The sequence below is a fragment of the Salmo salar genome, chromosome 14 (assembly GCF_965601325.2).
Source record: "Salmo salar chromosome 14, fSalSal1, whole genome shotgun sequence".
NCBI lineage: Eukaryota > Metazoa > Chordata > Actinopteri > Salmoniformes > Salmonidae > Salmo > Salmo salar.
Window position 1 is genome coordinate 62,976,382 of NC_138304.1, and position 21,937 is coordinate 62,998,318.

At 44.1% G+C, this 21,937-nt stretch overlaps 1 protein-coding gene and 1 long non-coding RNA gene across 4 annotated transcripts in view; both read right to left on the reverse strand.

Moving 5' to 3' along the window:
- LOC106569777 (nuclear factor of activated T-cells, cytoplasmic 1) overlaps positions 1-9,518 on the reverse strand; it is a 72,893-nt gene extending 63,375 nt beyond the window's left edge. For 2 of the 3 annotated variants that reach the window (XM_045694593.2, XM_082961062.1), the window contains exons 1-3: positions 9,097-9,518; positions 5,320-6,358; positions 4,961-5,120 (exon numbers count right to left, since the gene is read on the reverse strand). In XM_045694593.2, the coding sequence (XP_045550549.1) occupies positions 4,961-5,120; positions 5,320-6,358; positions 9,097-9,115 (1,218 nt within the window). In that variant the 5' untranslated portion in view covers positions 9,116-9,518. Of the gene's footprint in view, positions 1-4,960; positions 5,121-5,319; positions 6,359-6,662; positions 7,080-9,096 lie in introns of those variants that run through there. The other variant, XM_082961063.1, reaches the window with a different exon arrangement.
- Positions 9,519-19,244: 9,726 nt separating this feature from the next.
- Positions 19,245-21,107, reverse strand: LOC145860363 (uncharacterized). Its single transcript, XR_014380397.1, has 2 exons — positions 20,993-21,107; positions 19,245-20,631 (listed from the first exon to the last, which is right to left on the reverse strand). It is a non-coding gene; the product is annotated as an uncharacterized LOC145860363 (long non-coding RNA).
- Between the last annotated feature and the right edge of the window lie 830 nt (positions 21,108-21,937).

The following is a 21,937-nucleotide window of genomic DNA, read 5'->3' on the forward strand; positions in this document are numbered from 1 at the left end:
TACACATGGAATAAACAAACATACAGTCAATAACACAATAGGGAAAAAAGTATATATACAGTGTGTGGAAATGAGGTAAGATAAGGGAGGTAAGGCAATAAATAGGCCAATAGTTGCAAAATAATAAAAATTTCGCAATTAAACACTTGAGTGATAGATGTGCAGAAGATGAATGTGCAAGTAGAGATACTGGGTGCAAAGGAGCAAAAAAAAGAAATAACAGTATGGGGATGTGGTAGTTGGATGGGCTATTTACAGATGGGCTATGTACAGGTGCAGTGATCTGTGAGCTGCTCTGACAGCTGATGCTTAAAGTTAGTGAGGGAGCTTCAGTGATTTTTGCAATTCGTTCCAGTCATTGGCAGCAGAGAACTGGAAGGAAAGGCGGCCAAAGGAGGAAATGGCTTTGGGGGTGACCAGTGAACTATACCTGCTGGAGTGCATGCTACGGGTGGGTGCTGCTATGGTGACCAGTGAGCTGAGATATGGCGGGGCTTTACCTAGCAAAGACTTGTAGATGACCTGGAGCCAGCGGGTTTGGTGACAAATATGAAGTGAGGGCCAGCCAACGAGAGGATACAGGTCACAGTGATAGGTAGTATATGGGGCTTTGGTGACAAAACGGATGGCATGGTGATAGACTGCATCCAATTTGCTGAGTAGAGTGTTGGAGGCTATTTTGTAAATGACATCACCGAAGTCAAGTATCGGTAGCATAGTCAATTTAAAAGTGTATGTTTGGCAGCGTGAGTGAAGGATGCTTTATTGCAAAATATGAAGCCGATTCTAGACTTAACTTTGGATTGGAGATGTTTAATGTGAGTCTGGAAGGAGAATTTACAGTCTAAGCAGACACTTAGAATATGTGGACATTTATAAATACCTAAGTCAGAACCGTCCAGAGTAGTGATGCTGGATGGGCGGGCAGTGCTGGTAGCGATCGGTTGAACAGCATGCATTTAGTTTTACTTGCATTTAACAGCAGTTGGAGACCAAAAATGGAGAGTTGTATGGCATTGAAGCTCGCCTGGAGAGTAGTTAACACAGTGTCCAAAGAAGGGCCAGAAGTAAACAGAATGGTGTCGTCTGCGTAGAGATGGATCAGAGAATCACCAGCAGCAAGTGTGACATCATAGAGAAAAGAGTCGGCCCGAGAATTGAAGCCTGTGGCACCCCCATAGAGACTGCCAGAGGTCAAGACAACAGGCCCTTCGATTTGACACACTGAACTCTTTCTCTGAAGTAACTCTTGAACCATGCGGTGCAGTTATTTGAGAAACCAAGGCTGTTAAGTCTGCTGATAAGAATGTGGTGATTGACAGAGTCGAAAGCCTTGGCCAGGTCTATGAATACAGCTGCACAGTGTTGTCTCTTATCGATGGAGGTAATGATATCGTTTAGGACCTTGAGAGTGGCTGAGGTGCACCTATGACCAGCTCGGAAACCAGATTGCATAGCGGAAAAGGTACGGTGGGATTCAAAATGGTCGGTGATCTGTTTGTTAACTTGGCTTTCGAAGACCTTAGAAAGACAGGGTAGGATAGATATAGGTCTGTAACAGTTTGGGTCTAGAGTGTCTCCCCTTTTGAAGAGGGGGATGACCGCGGCAGCTTTTCAATCTTTGGGGATCTCAGACGATACGAAAGAGGTTGAACAGGCTAGTAATAGGGGTTGCAACAATTTTGGCTGATCATTTTAGAAAGAGAGGGTCCAGATTGTCTAGCCCTGCTGATTTGTAAGGGTCCAGATTTTGCAGCTCTTTCAGAACATCAGCTATTTGGATTGGGGTGAAGGAGAAATGGGGAGGCTTGGACCAGTTGCTGTGGGGGGTGCAGGGCAGTTGACCAGGGCAGGGGTGGCCAGGTGGAAAGCATGGCCAGCCATAGTAAAATTCTAATTAAAATTCTCAATAATTGTGGATTTATCGGTGGTGACTTTGTTTCCTAGCCTCAGTGCAGTGAGCAGCTAGGAGGAGGTGCTTTTATTCTCCATGGACTGTACAGTGTCCCATAACTTTTTGGAGTTCGTGCTGAAGATGCAAATTTATGTTTGAAAAAGCAAGCCTTTGCTTTCCTAACTGCCTGTGTATATTGGTTCCTAACGTTCCTGAAAAGTTGCATATCGCTGGGGCTATTCGATGCTAATGCAGTACGCCAAAGGATGTTTTGTGCTGGTCAAGGGCAGTCAGGTCTGGAGTGGTTCAATATTTTTTGTATGGGGCATGCTTATTTAAGATTGTGAGGAAAGCACTTTTAAAGAATAACCAGGCATCTTCTACTGACGGAATAAGGTCAATATCATTCCAGGATACCCGGGCCAGGTCGATTAGAAAGGCCTGCTTGCTGTAGTGTTTTAAGGGAGCATTTGACAGTGATGAGGGGTGGTCGTTTGACCGCAGACCCATTACGGACGCAAGCAATGAGGCAGTGATTGCTGAGATCCTGGTTGAAGACAGCAGAAGTGTATTTGGAGGGCAGGTTGGTTAGGATGATATCTATGAGGGTGCCTGTGTTTACAGATTTGGGGTTGTACCTGGTAGGTTCATTGATCATTTGTGTGAGATTGAGGGCATCAAGTTTAGATTGTAGGATGGCCGGGGTGTTAAGCATGTCCCAGTTTAGGTCACCTAACAGCATGAGCTCTGAAGAAAGATGGAGGGCAATCAATTCACATATGGTGTCCAGAGCACAGCTGGGGGCAGAAGGTGGTATATAGCAAGCAGCAACGGTGAGAGACTTGTTTCTGGAAATGTGGCTTTTTAAAAGTAGAAGCTCAAATTGTTTGGGCACAGACCTGGATAGTAAGACAGAACTCTGCAGTAGATTGCAACTTCGCCCCCTTTGGCTGTTCTATCTTGTCGGAAAATATAAGTGTTGCATTACCTATTGTTGGTAGAGGCCCAGAAATGTGAACCGGCTTGTCTGTGTGAGCATTCAGGTGCTTCTCCATCACAGCAGGGCTCCAGGGGTCCTTGGTTCCGCAACCACCACATGTTATAGGGAGCTATGGAGCTTCCTAAAACATCCATCACTGGAGGATGTGGAGAGGGTCGCTAACTAGGCTTAGGTTGGGAAAGCAATAAGCAAAACATGTAATTTAGAGGTAGATCCCTTTGAGGGTTAAGTGCCTGCAAACGTTCTGTATATTTGTGTAAGGAAATGGGTTGCTGCCTAGCAATGCTGTTTATTTAGGCTGTAGGGAGTGTGTGATGGAGTTAGAGGTAGCTCGTTTTGGCACAGTCAGTGCAGTCTCCCCTCCCTAGATCGTATTATCACCCACTAGAGGAATGTCAAGACTCTGGCCGCTCATGGCACCAGAGAGGGAGGAAAATAAGGAGAGAGGGAAGAGGGCAACCCTCTCTCGATTTCTCTCTCCACCCCTCCAGCTCCAAGGGATGGTTACACAATACACATCCTCATTTACAGTATTATCTTTGGCCAGTTTTAGATATTTTCACTCACTATATTTTACATCACTTCATGATTTTCGCCATAAAAGAGCATTACTCAGTCTGCCATCTGCGAAATGGCGCATGTGGCTTGCAGCAGCAGAAAGCTGTGCTCGACAAGGAGGGAACCAAAGCAGCTTCCAGAACAAACTCTGTACAGTTTGGTCAAGGTTTGACTTATAGAAAGAGCCAGCGAGAAGGACCAGTCAGCCAGTGTCCACAGCCCACAGAGTGTACCATGTAATCAGGAAGATACACTTTTAGAAAAAAAGGCACTATTTAGAACATAAAAGGGTTCTTCGGCTGTCCCCATAGGAGAACCCTTTTCGGTCCCAAGTAAAAACCCTTTCCACAGTGGGTTCTACATGGAACACAAAACGGTTCTACCTGGAACCAAAAAGGGTTCTACCTGGAACCAAAAAGGGTTATCCTATGGGGACAGCCGAAGAACCCTTTTGGAACCATTTTTTCTAAGAGTGTAGGGAGATTGAGCAGCCTTGTCTGAGGTTTCCTCTAACATCTCCGTCAGACTGTCAGAAACGTGTGGTTTGAGCACGGCCTGGCCAGGCTGTCTCCATAGGACGCCACTGTGGATGATGTCAGCATTACAGATGGGAACTTTCCTAAACAAAGGGAAGTCTGTGTGTTTGGTCAGAAGCTGGGGAAGGGAGGGAAGAGCAGGGAGGTGGAGGTTTTCAAAAGAGCTCACTCTCCATTTCATGATAAGAGTAACCCAGATCCAATGTCATTAAATCATTAGCACCTAATCACTGGTGTTTAGACACATGGGATTGTTCAATATGCTTAGCTAGATACGTTCCCAGGTTCCCATTCAGCCCCACTGTAGCCTACTGGTTGGAATCTCAGGGTGGTCGCAAACTTTGGGGTGTCACCACACAAGAATATGTGAGATGTTCAACTGTCTAGATACCACTCAACACATTCTAACTTTGCCTGCAGAGAACTTTGATGACTTACTTTCCCTTCTCACAGTAGACTCTGTGGTTTATTCAGAGGTTGAAGTCAAGTCAGTGATGTGGTCCAATGATTGGGAAGACCGGCCTTGTAGTCCAAGAATTACTATTACTCAATACTTCTTCTGAACCAAAGTTACTGTGGTTTAATCTCAATGACTAAGCTTTACTGGACACATTACCTCGCTTTGCAACTGTCTGTCTGCACTTGAGACATAATGGAAAAGTTTGAGTCACCCTCGTCCGGACAGGAACTGACTGAGCGGACTGGTCTGTCTAATAGCATACCTATGGTATTTCATTCAGAACTATGACGTCTTTCGAATAACATTAGACTTGTAATTATTTTAAAAAATGTAAAAAAAACACATACCCACTAACCTATTTCAGCGCTGGAGATATAAATAAGTTGGAGAGAAAGTGATCGAACAAATAGGTTGGAGAAAGTGGTAAGCCGAGAAGTAATACGGCTAATGGTATTACATGCAGACTACTCTATTTTACAGTACGCTATGTTAGTATAAGGAGGATAGCAGACCTGTACCACAGGGTGTTCTCCTGCCAGAGCCTTGACTGCCCCTCTGCTCCCTTCGGTCTCGTAGTGGGCACGGTGGTGAGATTTGGGCTGCACCTCGATCTGCAAGCTGTACGGCCCGGAGCTGGATGGCAGCTGCCAGTCAAGGGCTGGCAGAGTTGGGCTAAGATGGAGAGCGTATATTTAAAGTTTGCCATGTAACAAGACACAACTGCAGATTGTCAGTGCTTTGCTGGGATGTTTCCTTATAATGGATATTTCTGAGTTGACTTTAATTTGACCTCAATAAAGTGCAGTTGTCTGGAGCTGTCAACCTTATAATGAATATTATTTCAGTCAGTCAAAGTCTTGCTTCAGCTTACCTGACATATTGCTTTGGCTTAGACCATGAGTATGGGTGCGGTGGCACATCCAGTAACCCCCCACAGTAGTTCTCCTTCTTTAAGGATAGGCGGGAGGAGTACTCATCCTGACAAAGCGCCCCAGGGCTGAGCTCCTCTCCTCCAGGCTCTACCTTCAGGCAGACTGCCCCAGGCTCCAGGCTGGTCTTCCGGGCCTTCAAAGGGATGCCCTCCCCCAGGTCTGCCACACCGTCTGTGGTCAGAGCGTTGATGGCTGCAACTATGGCTGAGTTGGTGTACTGGTTGGTGTTGTTAGGCATCCAGGACTCGTCTGTGACACTGAGGCGTGGGGAGGTGTGAGGGGACGGCACCGGGGAGTGGTTGGGGGAGTAGGGGTACTTGTAGTTTGCGGTTCCATTGAAGCTGTATTTTCTCTTCCCACCACAAGGGGAGTTGGGCCTGGAGCCCCGCTGGCCCATCCAGCTGTCATCCATGACACTGGTGAGGGGGGAGGTAGAGGGAGAGTTATGTGGGGAGCCCACATGGGTGCAAGCTTCACCCGGCAGGGCGAGAGAGGAGGAGCCCTTGGGTGAGACGCAGGGCGACTGCCAGGGCGAGTTCTGGGGTGATTTTTCGTAGTTGTCGGAGAAGCCCGACTCGTAGGATGAGGCCTCAGAGTGACAGCTGCGTGACGACACACTGCTGGCCGGGCTGAGGCAGCTGGGGTCACGGTAGCCATCTGCATGGGGCAACGTCAGGGTCACAATGGAGTTGACCTGTTTAGGCACAGGAAGGTTGTTGCGCTCTTCCACCTCCTCCTCAGGAAACTGTCCATAGGCTGTGATCTCAATACGAGGGCTCTCGAGGACCGGGGCGCCGTTTGGATGGATGCGAGGGGATGAGTAGTAACCCACTGTCCTCATGTCGTTCTGGGCGCTGTAGCTGGGAGGCTGGCTGATGGACACTGAGATGGTGGGGCCAGACTGGAGACTGTGGTACTGGGAGGGCAGGCAGGATTTGCCCAGGGAGAGACTGATGTTGGGGGTGTGGCTGCATGCATCTGAAAAGCAAATACATAGAATGAGTTAGAATTATGGTCCATACATACTCTCATTGGCTCACACACTGAAAGACATACTGCAGTTGCCAGTTAATTACAAAGAAAGCTGCTGTGATGGTGTTGCTCATGATGGGGTGCCACATGGCTAGTTTGTTTGCATGACTTAAGGTGCAATCTGTTCCCAACAGGGGAGGTTCAAGATGCCAGCTCCCTCACTGGGTATGAGGGCATAAGAGACAGACTGACTACCCATGTGGCACAGACAGAGGAGAATGGGGGAAGGGGTGGTTAAGGGTACACAGACCTGAGTAATCTTACTAGTCAGCTCTTAAGACCAGTCCAGTCTCAGACAGCATGCAGTCGCCAGAGCTCCTGTCTGCTGTGAATTAAGAGACTACTGAGGCAACCATAAAGACATGACATCAGTGCACCACCACATGACTCCCACAAAATAATCACAATGTAATAACCTTAACATCACAGTGGTGTCACAGCTTTGCAATGTCTCCATGTCAATTCTTAATAGATTGCATAGAAGATGCCATTTTACCAACGAGAACCACTGGGTTGTGTGCGCTCTCTGACTAAATTGTATTAAATCTAGACTTACACACTGAAACACTGTACATTTTGGGTCAATTTCTCTTCAAGTGGGGTCTGTTTACTTATGCAAGATAAGGCAGAGAGGCATGGATTACCAATTTGAGTAAACCATCCTGAATGAGAGCTTTTGTGCCACCGCTGCCACTCCCTACTCATAGGAGGGGCGCCTCATAATATAATGGAGCTCTCATAATAAAGACCCATGTGTTTCAAAGTTCATCATTCCTTAAGGGAATATAAACATATCCTCAATATGTACAGTATAAACCATTTTTCCCCTCAATACATACAATTTTAATGGGTACTATATATAAACCTTTTGATGAAACCAAATCATTATTTCATAACGTAAGTAACTACCATGGATATATACACTGAACAAAAATATACACACAACATGTGAAGTGTTGGTCCCATGTTTCATGAGCTTAAATAAAAGATCCCTGAATTTTTTCACACACAAAAATATTACTTATCTCAAATTGTGCACACACTTATTTACATCCCTGTTAGTGAGCATTTCTCCTTTACCAAGATAATCCATCCATCTGACAGGTGATGAATGTCAAGAAGCTGATTAAACAGCATGATCATTACACAAGTGCACCTTGTGTTGGGGACAACAAAACACCACTCTAAAATGTGCAGTTTTTTTCTCACAACACAATGCCACAGATGTCTCAAGTTGAGGGAGTGTGCAATTTGCATGCTGACTGGAGGAATGTCCACCAGAGCTGTTGCCAGATAAAGTTATGTTAATTTCTCTACCATAAGCCGCCTCCAACATCATTTTAGAAAATGTAGCAGTTTGTCCAACCAGCCTCACAACCGCAGACCACGTGTAACCATGCCAGCCAAGGACCTCCACATCCAGCTTCTTCACCTGCGGGATCATCTTAGACCAGCCACCCAGGCAGCTGATGAAACTGTGGGTTAGCACAATCAAAGAATTTCCACACAAACTGTCAGAAACCGTCTCAGGGAAGCTCATCTGCATGCCCGTTGTCCTCACCAGGGTCTTGGCCTGACTGCAGTTCGGTGTCTTAACCCACTTCAGTGGGCAAATGATTAACTTCAATGGCCACTGGCATGCTGGAGAAGTGTGCTCTTCACGGATGAATCCCGGTTTCAACTGTACCGGGCAGATGGCAGACGGTATGGGGTCGTGTGGGCCAGCAGCTTGCTGATGCCAACGTTGTCAAGAGAGTGCCCAATGGTGGCGGTGGGGTTTTGGTATGGGCAGGCATGCGCTACGGACAACAATCACAATTGCATTTTATTGATGGCAATTTGAATGCACTGAGATACCGTGATGAGATCCTGAGGCCCATTGTTGTGCCATTTATCCACAGCTATCACCTCATGTTTCAACATGATAATGCACGGCCTCATGCCGCAAGGATCTGTACACAATTCCTGGAAGCTGAAAATGTCCCAGTTCTTCCATGGCCTGCATACTCACCAGACATGTCACCCATTGAACATGTTTGGGATGGTCTGGTTCGACGGGTACTACAGTGTGTTCCAGTTCCTGAAAATGTCCAGCAACTTTGCACAGCCATTGAAGAGAAGTGGGAGAACATTCCACAATCAACAGCCTGATCAACTCGATGTGAAGGAGATGTGTCACGCTGCATGAGGCAAATGGGGTTCACACCAGATACTGACTGGTTTTCTGATCCATGCGCATACCTATTTTTTTTTATTCAATTTCAATTCACATGACTGTATTGTCAGTCATGTGAAATCCACAGATTAGGGCGTAATGAATTTATTTAAATTGACTGATTTACTTATATTAACTATAACTCAGTAAAATCTTTGAAATTGTTGCATGTTGCGTTTATATTTTTGTTCAGGTAAGTTAGGCTACGTCATCATTGTTAGCCTGTCCTATAATTATCTCAGTATTCAGTACGCTTCTACATTGTCATACCTGTATAATAGTAGGCCATCGAAACAGAGGAGAAACCCATTCACAGACACCTGAGGGGAAAGTGCACCACTAGACAGGACAGTCAGCTATCCAACACGCAAAATCATCCGTTCAGGTGTCGATAGAATTATCGTTTATGAATGCAATATTACTCAGTAAACAGTCTGACATTCAAAAGTAACAGGAAGAGCCTACTCACCTTCTTCAGCAGATTTCATTTTTTCCTACAGACAAGGTAACCGCACGTCCGAAATCGAACTTTGAAGAAAGCCGCAGGTCTGCGTTATCCAATAGCCATAAAGCTTCGCTTTAGGACTCTAATGTTGATGAAGATGCGCTCTCGCTATATTCTAACAAAACTTCGAAACTATGGCAAATCTGCTTAATGAGAAAGAATAAATGAATGTAGATTATTTTAAAAGCGACTCGAAGAAAAATACAAATCGTATCTGCAGAGTGAAACACTTTTGGATACAATTGGATAGAGCAAAGAAATCAAAACGCAGGGACGGGATTCAATGTATGATTCCCATGGAGAGTAAATATTATTTGAGCGACTGATTTGTAATAACTGATTGATTTTGTGGAAGGGGATCCTAGCTGGTCTGGGCATGTGTGACGCACTGCTTGGTTGGAGAGAGCTCCTTGGCGATTACAAACCCGGGGATCACCTTCAGCGCAAGCGCACCGCCCCTTGAACAGTGATGCATCTCCATGTTTGACCACCAGATACGTTTAATTGAGATTCACTCCACTCACTGGGGTTTTCAGCTATTTCCACACGTGGTTGATTAGCTGGGCTGGCAGCGACCGTTGCTGTTCAGAGAGCGCTGCAGGCTAGTGGAAAATGAAATGCAAAATTGACATGTAAATAGCATGAGAAGGAAGATCAGATAATGGATATGCCATTTGTATTTGCATTTTTTGGGGATCCCCATTAACTGCTGCCAAGCAGCAGCCACTCTTCCTGGGGTCCAAACACATTAAGGCGCATCAAAAAATAATATTTACAAAAAATAATAATCTAAAAATAAAAGCTTCCTGGAGTATCCTTAGGGGTTCTTCAAATTGAAGCTGTGGGGGAACCCCTATATGTTCTTCAAATAACCCCTTTTAATAGCTCATCAAAGAACCTTTTGAAGAACCTTTTGGGGAAAATGTTTACTACCCCCCTCCCCTATTATTATTAATAATAATATGCATAACAATAACACACTATTTTAGTTTTCAGTGTTTATTATGATTTTAGTGGCAAAGCAAAATTAAAAACAAAATATGAGGTAAACTCCCAGCAGAGCCCCAAGTCCAATGGGTATATCCTCGGACATGTTGATGTTAATCTGTTTATGTTCTCTGTATCCATAGCCAGAATGATTTTTCGGGTGCATGGTGATCAAACAGCTTTCCTGTTATATTCATAAGAGGTGTAGATAGGGTGAAGTCTGTGAACCAAAAAATAGTAGTTACACAGATGATCAACAAAACCTGCACACAACAGTATTCATACCTTGGTTTTTGTGGTAAATGTGAATAATGTAGAGGCCTATGGGATGAGCAGCAGTTTAAGGCACTGCATCTCAGTGTTAGAAGTGTCACTACAGACCCTGGTTCGATTCCAGGCTGTATCACAACCGGCCATGACTGGGAGTCTCATAGGGCGGTGCACAATTGGCCCAGCGTCGTCCGGGTTAGGGTTTGGCCGGGGTAGGCCATCATTGTAAATAAGAATTTGTTCTTATCTGACTTGCCTAGTTAAATAAAGGTTTAATAAAAAATTTAATAAATACACTAACGGTCAAAAGTTTTAGAACACCTACTCATTCAAGGGTTTTTCTTTACTTTTACTATTTTCTACATTGTAGAATAATGTAGTAACCAAAAAAGTGTTAAAATTTTTTAAATATGTTTAAAATTTGAGATTCTCAAATAGCCACCCTTTGCCTAGATGATAGCGTTGCACACTCTTGTCATTCTCTCAACCAGCTTCATGAGGTAGTCACCTGGAATGCATTTCAATTAACAGGTGAGCCTTCTTAAAAGTTAATTTGTGGAATTTATTTTCTTTGTAATGCGTTTGAGCCAATCAGTTGTGTTGTGACAAGGTAGGAGGGGTATACAGAAGACAGCCCTCTTTGGCAAAAGACCAAGTCCATATTATGTCAAGAACAGCTCAAATAAGCACAGAGAAACGACAGTTCATCATTAGTTTAAGACATGAAGTTCAGTCAATACGGAACATTTCAAGAACTCTGGAAGTTTTTTCAAGTGCAGTCACAAAAACCATCAAGCGCTATGATGAAACTGGCGCTAATGAGGACCACCACAGGAATGGAAGACCCAGAGTTACCTCTGCTGCAGAGGGTAAGTTCATTATAGTTACCAGCCTCAGAAAATGCAGCACAAATAAATGCTTCACAGAGTTCAAGTAACAGACACATCTCAACATCAACTGTTCTGAGGAGACTGTGTGAATCAGACCTTCATGGTCGAATTTCTGCAAAGAAACCACTACTAAAGGACACCAATAAAAAGAAGAGACTTGCTTGGGCCATGAAACATGTGCAATGGACATTAGACCGGTGGAAATTTGTCCTTTGGTCTGGAGTCCAAATTGGAGATTTTTGATTCCAACCGCCGTGTCTTTGTGAGACGTGGTGTGTGTGAACAGATGATCTCTGCTTGTATATATCCTACCATAAAGCATGGAGGAGGAGGTGTTATGGTGTGGGGGTGCTTTGCTGGTGATACTGTCTGACTTATTTAGAATTCAAGGCACACTTAACCAGCATGGCTACCACAGCATTCTGCAGCGATACGCCATCCCATCTGATTTGGGCTTAGTGGGACTATCATTTGTTTTTCAACAGGAAAATGACTCAACACACATCCAGGATGTGTAAGGTCTATTTGACCAAGAAGGAGAGTGATGGAGTGCTGCATCAGATGACCTGGCCCCCACAATCCCCCAACCTCAAGCAAATTGAGATGGTTTGGAATGAGTCGGGCCGCATAGTGAAGGAAAAGCAACCAACATGTGCTCAGCATATGTGGGAACTCCTTCAAGACTGTTCGAAAAGCATTCCAGGTGAAGCTGGTTGAGAGAATGCCAAGATTGTGCAAAGCTATCATCAAGGCAAAGGGTGGCTATTTGAAGAACCTCAAATATAAAATATATTTTGATTTGTTTAACCCTTTTTTGGTTACTACATGATTCATTATGTGTTATTTCATAGTTTTGATGTCTTCATTATTATTCTACAATGTATAAAATCGTAAAAATAAAGAAAAACCCTTGAATGAGTAGGTGTTCTAAAACTTTTGACCGGTAAGGTAAATTCATTGAAGAGGTAAGGGAGGAGGATGATAAATCTGATCTGCATTACATACCACTACCAATTTGTATGCCTTGTTGTCTTTATCCTCTTGACGGTCGCCTAGGATAGGGGGCGCTACAGCGATTTTAGAAAAAAATTTGTGCCCATTTTAAACGGCCTCCTACTCAAACTCAGAAGCTAGGATATGCATATAATTAATACTTGTGGATAGAAAACACCCTAAAGTTTCAAAAACTGTTTGAATGGTGTCTGTGAGTATAACAGAACTCATATGGCAGTCAAAACCCCGAGACAGATCGTAACAGGATGTGGAATTCTGAATTGCGGACTCAACTTCATCACTTTGCCTATAAATCACACCGTGAGCTATGATTCATTGAGCACTTCCTATTGCTTCCACTAGATGTCCCCAGTCTTTACAAAGTGGTTTGAGCCTTCTACTGTGAAAACTGACAGAATGAGAGTCTGTGGAACGTGGTCACATGAGGAGGGCCATCACCATTATGACGCCGGCGCCCCTGGCTACCCTCCCCTTTCGAAACGTTTTGAAAGACAATGCAATCGTCCCCCTTGAATGTTATTGGAGCTCTGGTTGAAAAAGGCCCTAAAGATTTATGTTATACAACGTTTGACATGTTTGAACGAACCTAAATAAAAAAAGAAAAATGCATTTTGTTGAGAGAGAAGTCCCGCGGCCGACGGTACTTTTGGAGCAGCCTTCAGAACGCGCTAACAACAACAAGCTATTGGGACATAAAGGATTAACTTTTTCGAACGAAAATACATTTGTTGTGGACCTGGGATTCCTGGAAGTGCCTTCTGATGAAGATAATCAAAGGTAAGGGATTATTGACAATAGTATACAAGACTATATTTGATATGCGATTGTTCCAAGATGGCGCTGACCTGTATTGCTAGCCTATTTTTCTGAGTATCGCATCCCCTTTTATCGCAAAGTGTGATTACCCAGTAAAGTTATTTTTAAATCTGGCATTGCAGGTGCTTTCAAGAGATGCTAATCTATACATCTTAGAATGACAATATTACATTTTAAAAATGTTTTCGAATAGTAATTTAGTAAATTGTAGCGCTGTTTCACCGGACGCATTTGAGGGAAAATAGTTAGTCAACGTCACGCGCCGATGTAAAATGCTGTTTTTATATATAAATATGAACTTTATCGAACAAAAGAATGCATGTATTGTGTAACATGATGTCCTAGGTGTGTCATCTGATGAAGATTGTCAAAGGTTAGTGCTGCATTTAGCTGTTTTTTGGTTATTTGTGATGCATGTGGTTGGTCGGAAAATGGCTATGTGTGGCTACTTTTACGATATACTCCTCTAACATAATCTAATGTTTTGCTTTTGCTGTAAAGCCTTTTTGAAATCGGACAACGTTGTTCGATTCAGGAGAGGTGTATCTATAAAATGATATAAAATAGTCCTATATTTGAAAAAAATATATATTAAATTTTGTTATGCAAATGGCGATAGGATTTTTCGCTGGATGTCCGTCCCGTATGCGGGACGGAGCCCGTCCAGAGGTTAAACCTGCTGACACATACACAAAAGTGAGCAGTTCAGTCATCTGCACCAATATAGCTAGCCTTCAACATATTCGTATGGCCTACAGTAGATATTCTTACCTGTTTGTTGAATGATATCCATTGAATTGTGTCCATTTTCTGTTTTAGAAAGATTTGCACAAATATGAAAAGATAGATGGTGTCATCAGAAAACAATATAAATGTAGATCATACAAGGGACAAACCTTACCTTAAATTGAGATCTTTGCATTGTTCAGTTAAGTGCCTGCCCCTGCTGTCCTTTCAAATTGAAATCCAGTTGTTTCAGTTGGGAAATTAAGTTCCTGCAAGTACCCACACCAACTAACAAGGTTCCTCGATGAACTCCACCTCCTATGGGTTCTTGGAAGAATATTTTGTTGGCAATTTTCAGTGCCAAGAACCCTAAATGTTCTTTGAAGAATGGCAAGGTGCTCCATCATGCTGGAAAAGGCATTGTTCATCACCAAACTGTTCCTGGATGGTTGGGAGAAGTTGCTCTCGGAGGATGTGTTGGTACCATTCTTTATTCATGGCTGTGTTCTTAGGCAAAATTGTAAGTGAGCCCACTCCCTTGGCTGAGAAGCAACCCCACACATGAATGGTCTCAGGATGCTTTACTGTTGGCATGACATAGGACTGATGGTAGCACTCACCTTGTCTTCTCCAGACAAGCTTTTACCCGAATGCCCCAAGCAATTGCAAAGGGGATTCATCAGAGAAAATGACTTTACCCCAGTCCTCAGCAGTCCAATCCCTGTACCTTTTGCAGAATATCAGTCTGTCCCTGAGGCGGTCCTGGCACTTGCTGGACTTTCTTGGGTGCCCTGAAGCCTTCTTTGCAGCAATTGCCTGTGGCTCAGTTGGTAGAGCATGGTGTTTGCAACGCCAGCATGGTGTGTGCAACGCCAGGGTTGTGGGTTCAATTCCCACGGGGGGACAGTACAAAAAAAAAAATGCATGAAATGAAATGCATGTGTTCACTACTAAGTCGCTCTGGATAAGAGCGTCTGCTAAATGACTAAAATGTAATTGAACCGCTCTCCTTGAAGTTCTTGATGATCTGTTAAATGGTTGATTTAGGTTCAATCTTGCTGGCAGCAATATCCTTGCCTGTGAAGCCTTTTTTGTGCAAAGCAATGATGATGGCACATGTTTCCTTGCAGGTAACCATGGTTTACAGAGGAAGAACAATGAATCCAAGCACCACCCTCCTTTTTAAGCTCCCAGTCTGTTATTCGAATTCAATCAGCATGACAGAGTGATCTCCAGCCTTGTCCTCGTCAACACTCACACCTGTGTTAACGAGAGAATCACTGACATGATGTCAGCTGGTCCTTTTGTGACAGGGCTGAAATGCAGCGGAAATGTTTTTTTGGGGGGATTCAGTTCATTTGCATGGCAAAGAGGGACTTTGCAATTAATTGCAATTCATCTGATCACTCTTCATCACATTCTGGAGTATATTCAAATTGCCATCATACAAACTGAGGCAGCAGACTTTGTGAAAATTAATATTTGTGTCATTCTCAAAACTTTTGGCCATGACTGTAGTACTGTGTTTCCCAAAATGTGTTCTGGACTTGGGGACTGTGAAGAGACCCCTGGTGGCATGTCTTGTGGGGTATGCATGGGTGTCTGAGCTGTGTGCTAGTCATTTAAACAGACAGATTGTTGCTTTCAACATGTCAATGCCTATCACAAAGACAAGTAGTCATACAGTCAATCTCTCCTCTGCTTTTACCCAGGAGAGAATGATATGCATGTAATTTATGTTAACTCTGTGTACATTTAAGGGCCAGCTGTGCTGCTCTGCTTTGGATCAGAAGGCTGGAGGGGTTGGAAGGGTGCACCACCCACCCTCCATCCTCCCTACCACTCAGCCTTCCTGTCTCCCATCATCAATGTGCTCCTTTTTCTCTGGCGTTGTGACAGAGTCCCCCAGTCTGTTTCCTGTTGTGTGTGGCAGTTGCCAGGTAACGATGGCAGGCCTCCAGTGGAGATGGAGTTTTCTAAAGCAGCGATTCCCTCAAGGCTGAGAGAGCACTCATAGTGAGTGGGGCTCAGCTTATAGGGCTAATTTACCCCAAAGCCAGCATGAAGCCCAGACACAACACTGACAAACAGTTCCCTAACGTGGCACCAAACACAATCTCCACTAAACACAGAGCACGCGGGAGCATTTTATTATGTGTTTGCAGATCTTCCTTGAGCACAGAGTATAGTGGAAATACTGTGGAGACATCTTTAAACCAGAAGCCCGGCCATTATAGCTGGCCATTTTATTTGCATTGGTCACTCCTACTTAAACCGTGTGCACTGGAATTCCAGAACAAACGTAATTAGGCTAGAGAAGCCGTTTGGCCATTTAGTAACAAGATACAGTAGCATAATAGCATAATGGTAGGTCTTTCCAGCACATATAAAAAGCTGAAAATGTCGTAGAAAATACAAATGACAAAATGTTCCTCACAACATTACTGCGATATAAATGTTTTAGTGTTCCACCCAGGGGATGGCTAACATAATTTTATCAAGAAATGTCAAATAGATGCACCATCCTGCAGCATTTAAAATGATCTCATTCACAACCATCAAACAGAAAATAGACCTGACATATTGATTACGTGAATGTACAGAGAAACTATCGAGGTTAGCTAGCCAGCTACATTTTCAAACAAAGTCAACAACGCAGCCACGGCTAGCTAGCCAACTTTACCAGCTAGCAGTACTGTATCATTTTAGTCAATAAGATTTTTGCAATGTAAACTTAACTTTCTGAACATTCGAGATGTGTAGTCCACTTGTGTAGCTAGCAGGACTGACTTTGTGTTAGCCAGCCAACGTTTAATTACTTATGCGTTATGAAAGGAACTAGACACGGACACGAATGATCCATTGGTAGTTTGTTGTAACCAAGTATTGGTGCTAACCGTGTGTTATTGGATGCCTGCATGCTAGTTAGCTACGGCGTCATAGGATACGGTGCATTGGGTGGGTTTCAGGGAAGAATACTGTACCAAGTTATCTAGCTGAATAAACTAAGTATGAGCCTATTCCTGGAAACACAGAACCACTGTAGTTTACATCAATTATAATTTCTAAAGTGGAAGTTGGAAGAGTTATATTTCAGTGTTTCAGTGAAAGGTTAGTGAGGGAGGCCCTGCTCTCTCGCTTCCCCAGTTGTTTAGTTAATTTTCATTCCAATCTCCTTTACATTAGCGTAGACTCTTCTGTAGCCTGTCAACTATGTGTCTGTCTATCCCTGTTCTCTCCTCTCTGCACAGGCCATACAAACGCTTCACACCGCGTGGCTGCTGCCACTCTAACCTGGTGGTCCCAGCGCGCACGACCCACGTGGAGTTCCAGGTCTCCGGCAGCCTCTGGAACTGCCGGTCTGCGGCCAACAAGGCAGAGTTCATCTCAGCCTATGCTACCCTCCAGTCCCTCGACTTCTTGACGCTGACGGAAACATGGATTACCACAGAAAACAATGCTACTCCTACTGCTCTCTCCTCGTCTGACCACGTGTTCTCGCATACCCCGAGAGCATCTGGTCAGCGGGGTGGTGGCACTGTAATCCTCATCTCTCCCAAGTGGACATTCTCTCTTTCTCCCCTGACCCATCGGTCTATCTCCTCCTTTGAATTCCATGCTGTCACAGTCACTAGCCCATTCAAGCTTAACATCCTTATCATTTATTGCCCTCCAGGTTCCATTGGAGAGTTCATCAATGAGCTTGACGCCTTGATAAGTTCCTTTCCTGAGGATGGCTCACCCCTCACAGTTCTGGGTGACTTTAACCTCCCTACGTCTACCTTTGACTAATTTCTCTCTGCCTCCTTCTTTCCACTCCTCACCTCTTTTGACCTCACCCTCTCACCGTCCCCCCCTACTCACAAGGCAGGCAATATGCTTGACGTCATCTTTACTAGATACTGTTCTTCTACTAATCTCACTGCAACTCCCCTCCAATGTCTCCGACCACTACCTTGTATCCTTGTCCCTCGCTCTCCTCCAACACTACTCACTCTGCCCCTACTCAGATGGTATTGCGCCGTCGCAACCTTCGCTCTCTCTCCCGCTACTCTCTCCTCTTCCATCCTATCATCTCTTCCCTCTGCTCAATCCTCTCCTCCCTTTCTGCATCCTTTGACTCTCTATGTCCCCTATCCTCCCGGCCGGCTCGGTCCTCCCCTCCTGCTCCGTGGCATGACGACTCATTGCGAGCTCACAGAACAGGGCTCTGGGCAACTGAGCGGAAGTGGAGGAAAACTAGCCTCCCTGCAGACCTGGCATCTTTTCACTCCCTCCTCTCTACATATTCTTCCTCTGTTTCTGCTGCTAAAGCCACTTTCAACCACTATAAATTCCAAGCATCTGCCTCTAACCCTAGCCCTTTCACACGTACCATCACACAGGGTGTGATCGTTCTACAGTGGTCCCTGAAGCGTACGATCACACCCCGTGTGATTAGAACACTAATTTAGAATGCTCATTTAGAACGGCCAGTTTCGAATGACGCAACAATCAACATTTGAGCTGGCCACACTTTTTTCAGAAACTATTTACACAAACAGTCCTTACGTAAACTATACCATGAATTAGCTAATAGCAATTACTATGTACAATTATTGAAAGTAATCCGACAATTAGTTTCAGCGCGCAGCTGGCCACACTTTTTTCAGAAACTATTTACACAAACACAGTCCTTACAAAGTTATGTCCAGAATGTGAGCAGTTTATTTTTGGATGCAATGTTCAGATATTCACAGAAGTATCTATAGCATAACACAATCATCCTAACCGGAAAAATGTAGGCTACATTTGTCCTAGCGCTGAGGAAAGATTGACGCAACACAAGCGGTCATATTTTCTAACTCTCGGCTGACATAAACTACACTATGAATTAGCTAATAGCAATTACTATGTACAATTAATCACATCACGGGTTTGCTCACCGTTGATCAAAATAATTGAGTAAAACACTTTCTAGAAATCGAAAGTAATCCGACGATTAGTTTCAGCGCGCAGCCATGCATTTTTTTCCTCACAGAAACCGAAGATAATAACAGACAAGATGAGTTCGGTCTGTTTATAGTATGCACGTTGAAGGGGTGTGTCTACCGTCGTTCACATCCCACCATTCATTTCCAGAAGTCCTCAAAAAATGAGTGAACTCTTACTCACCTCATTTTGTTATAACATCTTTGGTCAGACGATTACGTGAAACCCAGAATGCATTGTATGTCAACAAACATGGCTCCATACACATAGCTGGAATTAGCTTAGCTCATCATAATCAGTATAACCTTCAAATAAGTATTTTACACACATAATATGTGCCCATTACAATCTATGCAAGAATCGGAATGCATGATTTGTCACCTAGAATTGAAAACATGTGAATAAAATAGTAAATACACAAATAATTACCACACAAAACATTTTCTGATGGTGATTTATTGATACAAGTGACGCATGCCGGCAGTCAATCACGTACCCTCTCACTCTGAGCCATTCAGTGTTGTTGTTTATGTATGTAGCTAGTGAGCTAAGCTGTAGCATTAGCAATGTCTTTCAAAAGGAGACAACTCACAAATGTGGAAATTCTGGAGATTTTTAAAAATTCTGACAATGAGTCTGAGTATGAAAGTCAGGAATCAGATTCTGACAGTGACAGTGAGGAGCTGCCCCCCAACCTTGTAGCCATTGAGAACCCTGAATCTGAGGACCCCTGTCCACTGACCAATTACCAGGTCCCTTTGAAGATGCTGGTGGTGATGGAGGCAGACCGACAGTGGATGAAGTACAGGAGTTCTGTGGTAGCTGGAAGGCCGCCAGCCATTTCACCCCTACTGGCCCTGCTGTTTGCTTTGATGAGTCCCAGTCTGGAGTGCAACGCCCCTTGCCATTTCCAACTGAGGCAGAGTGCTTCAAGTTGTTTCTGACAGAGGAGCTCGTGGGAAACATAGTACAGGAGACCAATCGCTATGCCTTGGAGCTACAGGAGAAGAGAGAGCCAGGAGTGAGGGGGAAACTCGCTAAATGGGTGACAACCACAATTAGTGAAATGTATACCTTCCTGGTGACAGTCCTCCTCATGGGGATAGTAAAGAAGAACTCCCTAAGAGACTATTGGAGCACAGATCCTATGTTTGCAACTCCCTTCTTTGCCACCCTCTTTTCCCAAGACCGCTTCCTAATTCTGCTGCGATGCCTGCATTTCGTCAACAATGCTACTGCCATCCTAAGTGACCCGTTATACAAAATAAGAATTGTTCTTATCAGCCTGACATCAGCATTTGGTCGGGTCTTTGTGCCATACAAGGACCTATGCATTGATGAGTCCCTGATGTTATGGAAAGGTAGGCTGGCGTTCCGTCAATATATTCCCTCCAAAAGGCACAGGTTTGGGGTCAAGTTCTTTGTCATGTGCGACGTGAAGACAGGATATGTCCTGGATATTATAGTGTACACAGGGTCTACCACTGACATCAAACATTATGAGGGGCTTGGGGTGTCTGGGTCCGTGGTGATGACCATGCTGGCTCCTCATCTCGGCAAGGGACACACTTTGTACGTGGACAATTGGTACAGCAGTCCCACACTCTTCCAGCATCTGCTCTCCAACAGCACAGGGGCCTGTGGCACAGTCAGGTCGAACAGGAAGGGGATGCCGGCATTCGGATGCAGGAAGATGCAGAGAGGGGAGGTGGAGTTCCAGGAGAACGGTCAACAGCTGGCAGTAAAGTGGCATGACAAACGAGACGTCCATGTCCTCTCCACTGTCCATACAGCAACCATGTCGGCCACAGGGAAGGTGGACCACCTGACGGGAGAGAGAAAGATAAAACCAGATTGTGTGCTAGACTATAACCTCAAAATGGGGGCCGTGGATAAGGCGGACATGATAAACAGCTTTGTGGAATGCACTCGGAAAACGACCAAGTGGTATAAGAAGATATTTTTCCAGCTGATCGACACTGCTGTCCTCAACGGCAGCATAGTTCACCGCCAACTAACAGGTGAGATGATTACTGAACAAGGTATTTTTGTAATTGGATGTACAGTTCACATACAAATCCATTATGCAATTACAGTGACAATATCTCACCAACCTACCCACTGCCTCATCATCCTCTAACTTTCCTCATCCTCCCCACTCCCTCATAGGTAAAGTAATTACCTACCAAAAATACAGAGAGAACCTCATGAGAGAGCTGTTGGAGGAGCACCACACCCCTCGGCGCCCCTCCACTGGGGGTCGCCCTGCTGTAGACAATCCCCTACGCCTCACTGCACGGCATTTTCCCTGCAAAGTCCCTCAAACTGCTGCTCAAGGTAGTCGCACACGGAGGCACTGCAAAGTCTGCCTGTCTGGCGCCAGGAGAAGTAAGCAGAGGAAGATGACAAAATACATGTGTTTAGCTTGTGATACACCTCTATGTATTTCACCATGCTTTGAGGAGTATCACATGCTCAAGCATTATTGAGCACATCTGCAGCAATAAGTGACTGACTGACCTGACAGGTGACTTGACAGGTGACCTGCCATGATACTATGCCTTTAGAGGTGGGGGTGGAAATGCAGTTGTTGTTCAGTCACTGCATGAATATTAAATATGGGTTATGCATATTACATTTTTTGTCCTCTAGTAAAACAAGTTGTTGTTGAACCAACTACCAATACTTCAATAAAATAGACGACTATTACATATTGGCCTATGTGTTTTCTTGCTGTGTTTCCATCCAGTAAAACTGTTAAGGAGAGAACGTTAGCATACAAAAGCTGTCCTCAATCTTCAGCTCGAAAGATGTCCAGTTATGATATTGGCAAATACTGTTTGTGGTTTCTGAAAGTACAGAATAAAGAGGAATTATTAATTAGAATACAATATAAGGATATAGCAATAAAACAATATTACAAATAACATAATAAACACAGCTATAAAAATAGTTTATTGCATTGACAAAATCACAGATTTGAGTTATAACAGTAAGAAACTAACTTTTGAGCTCCACAAGGGGGCAAGGCAGGGCAGAACAGAGCTATGCTGAATAGACCAAATAAACAAACCATGGTCATATGTTTTATTTTATTTAACTAGGCAAGTCATTTAACAGCAAATTATTAT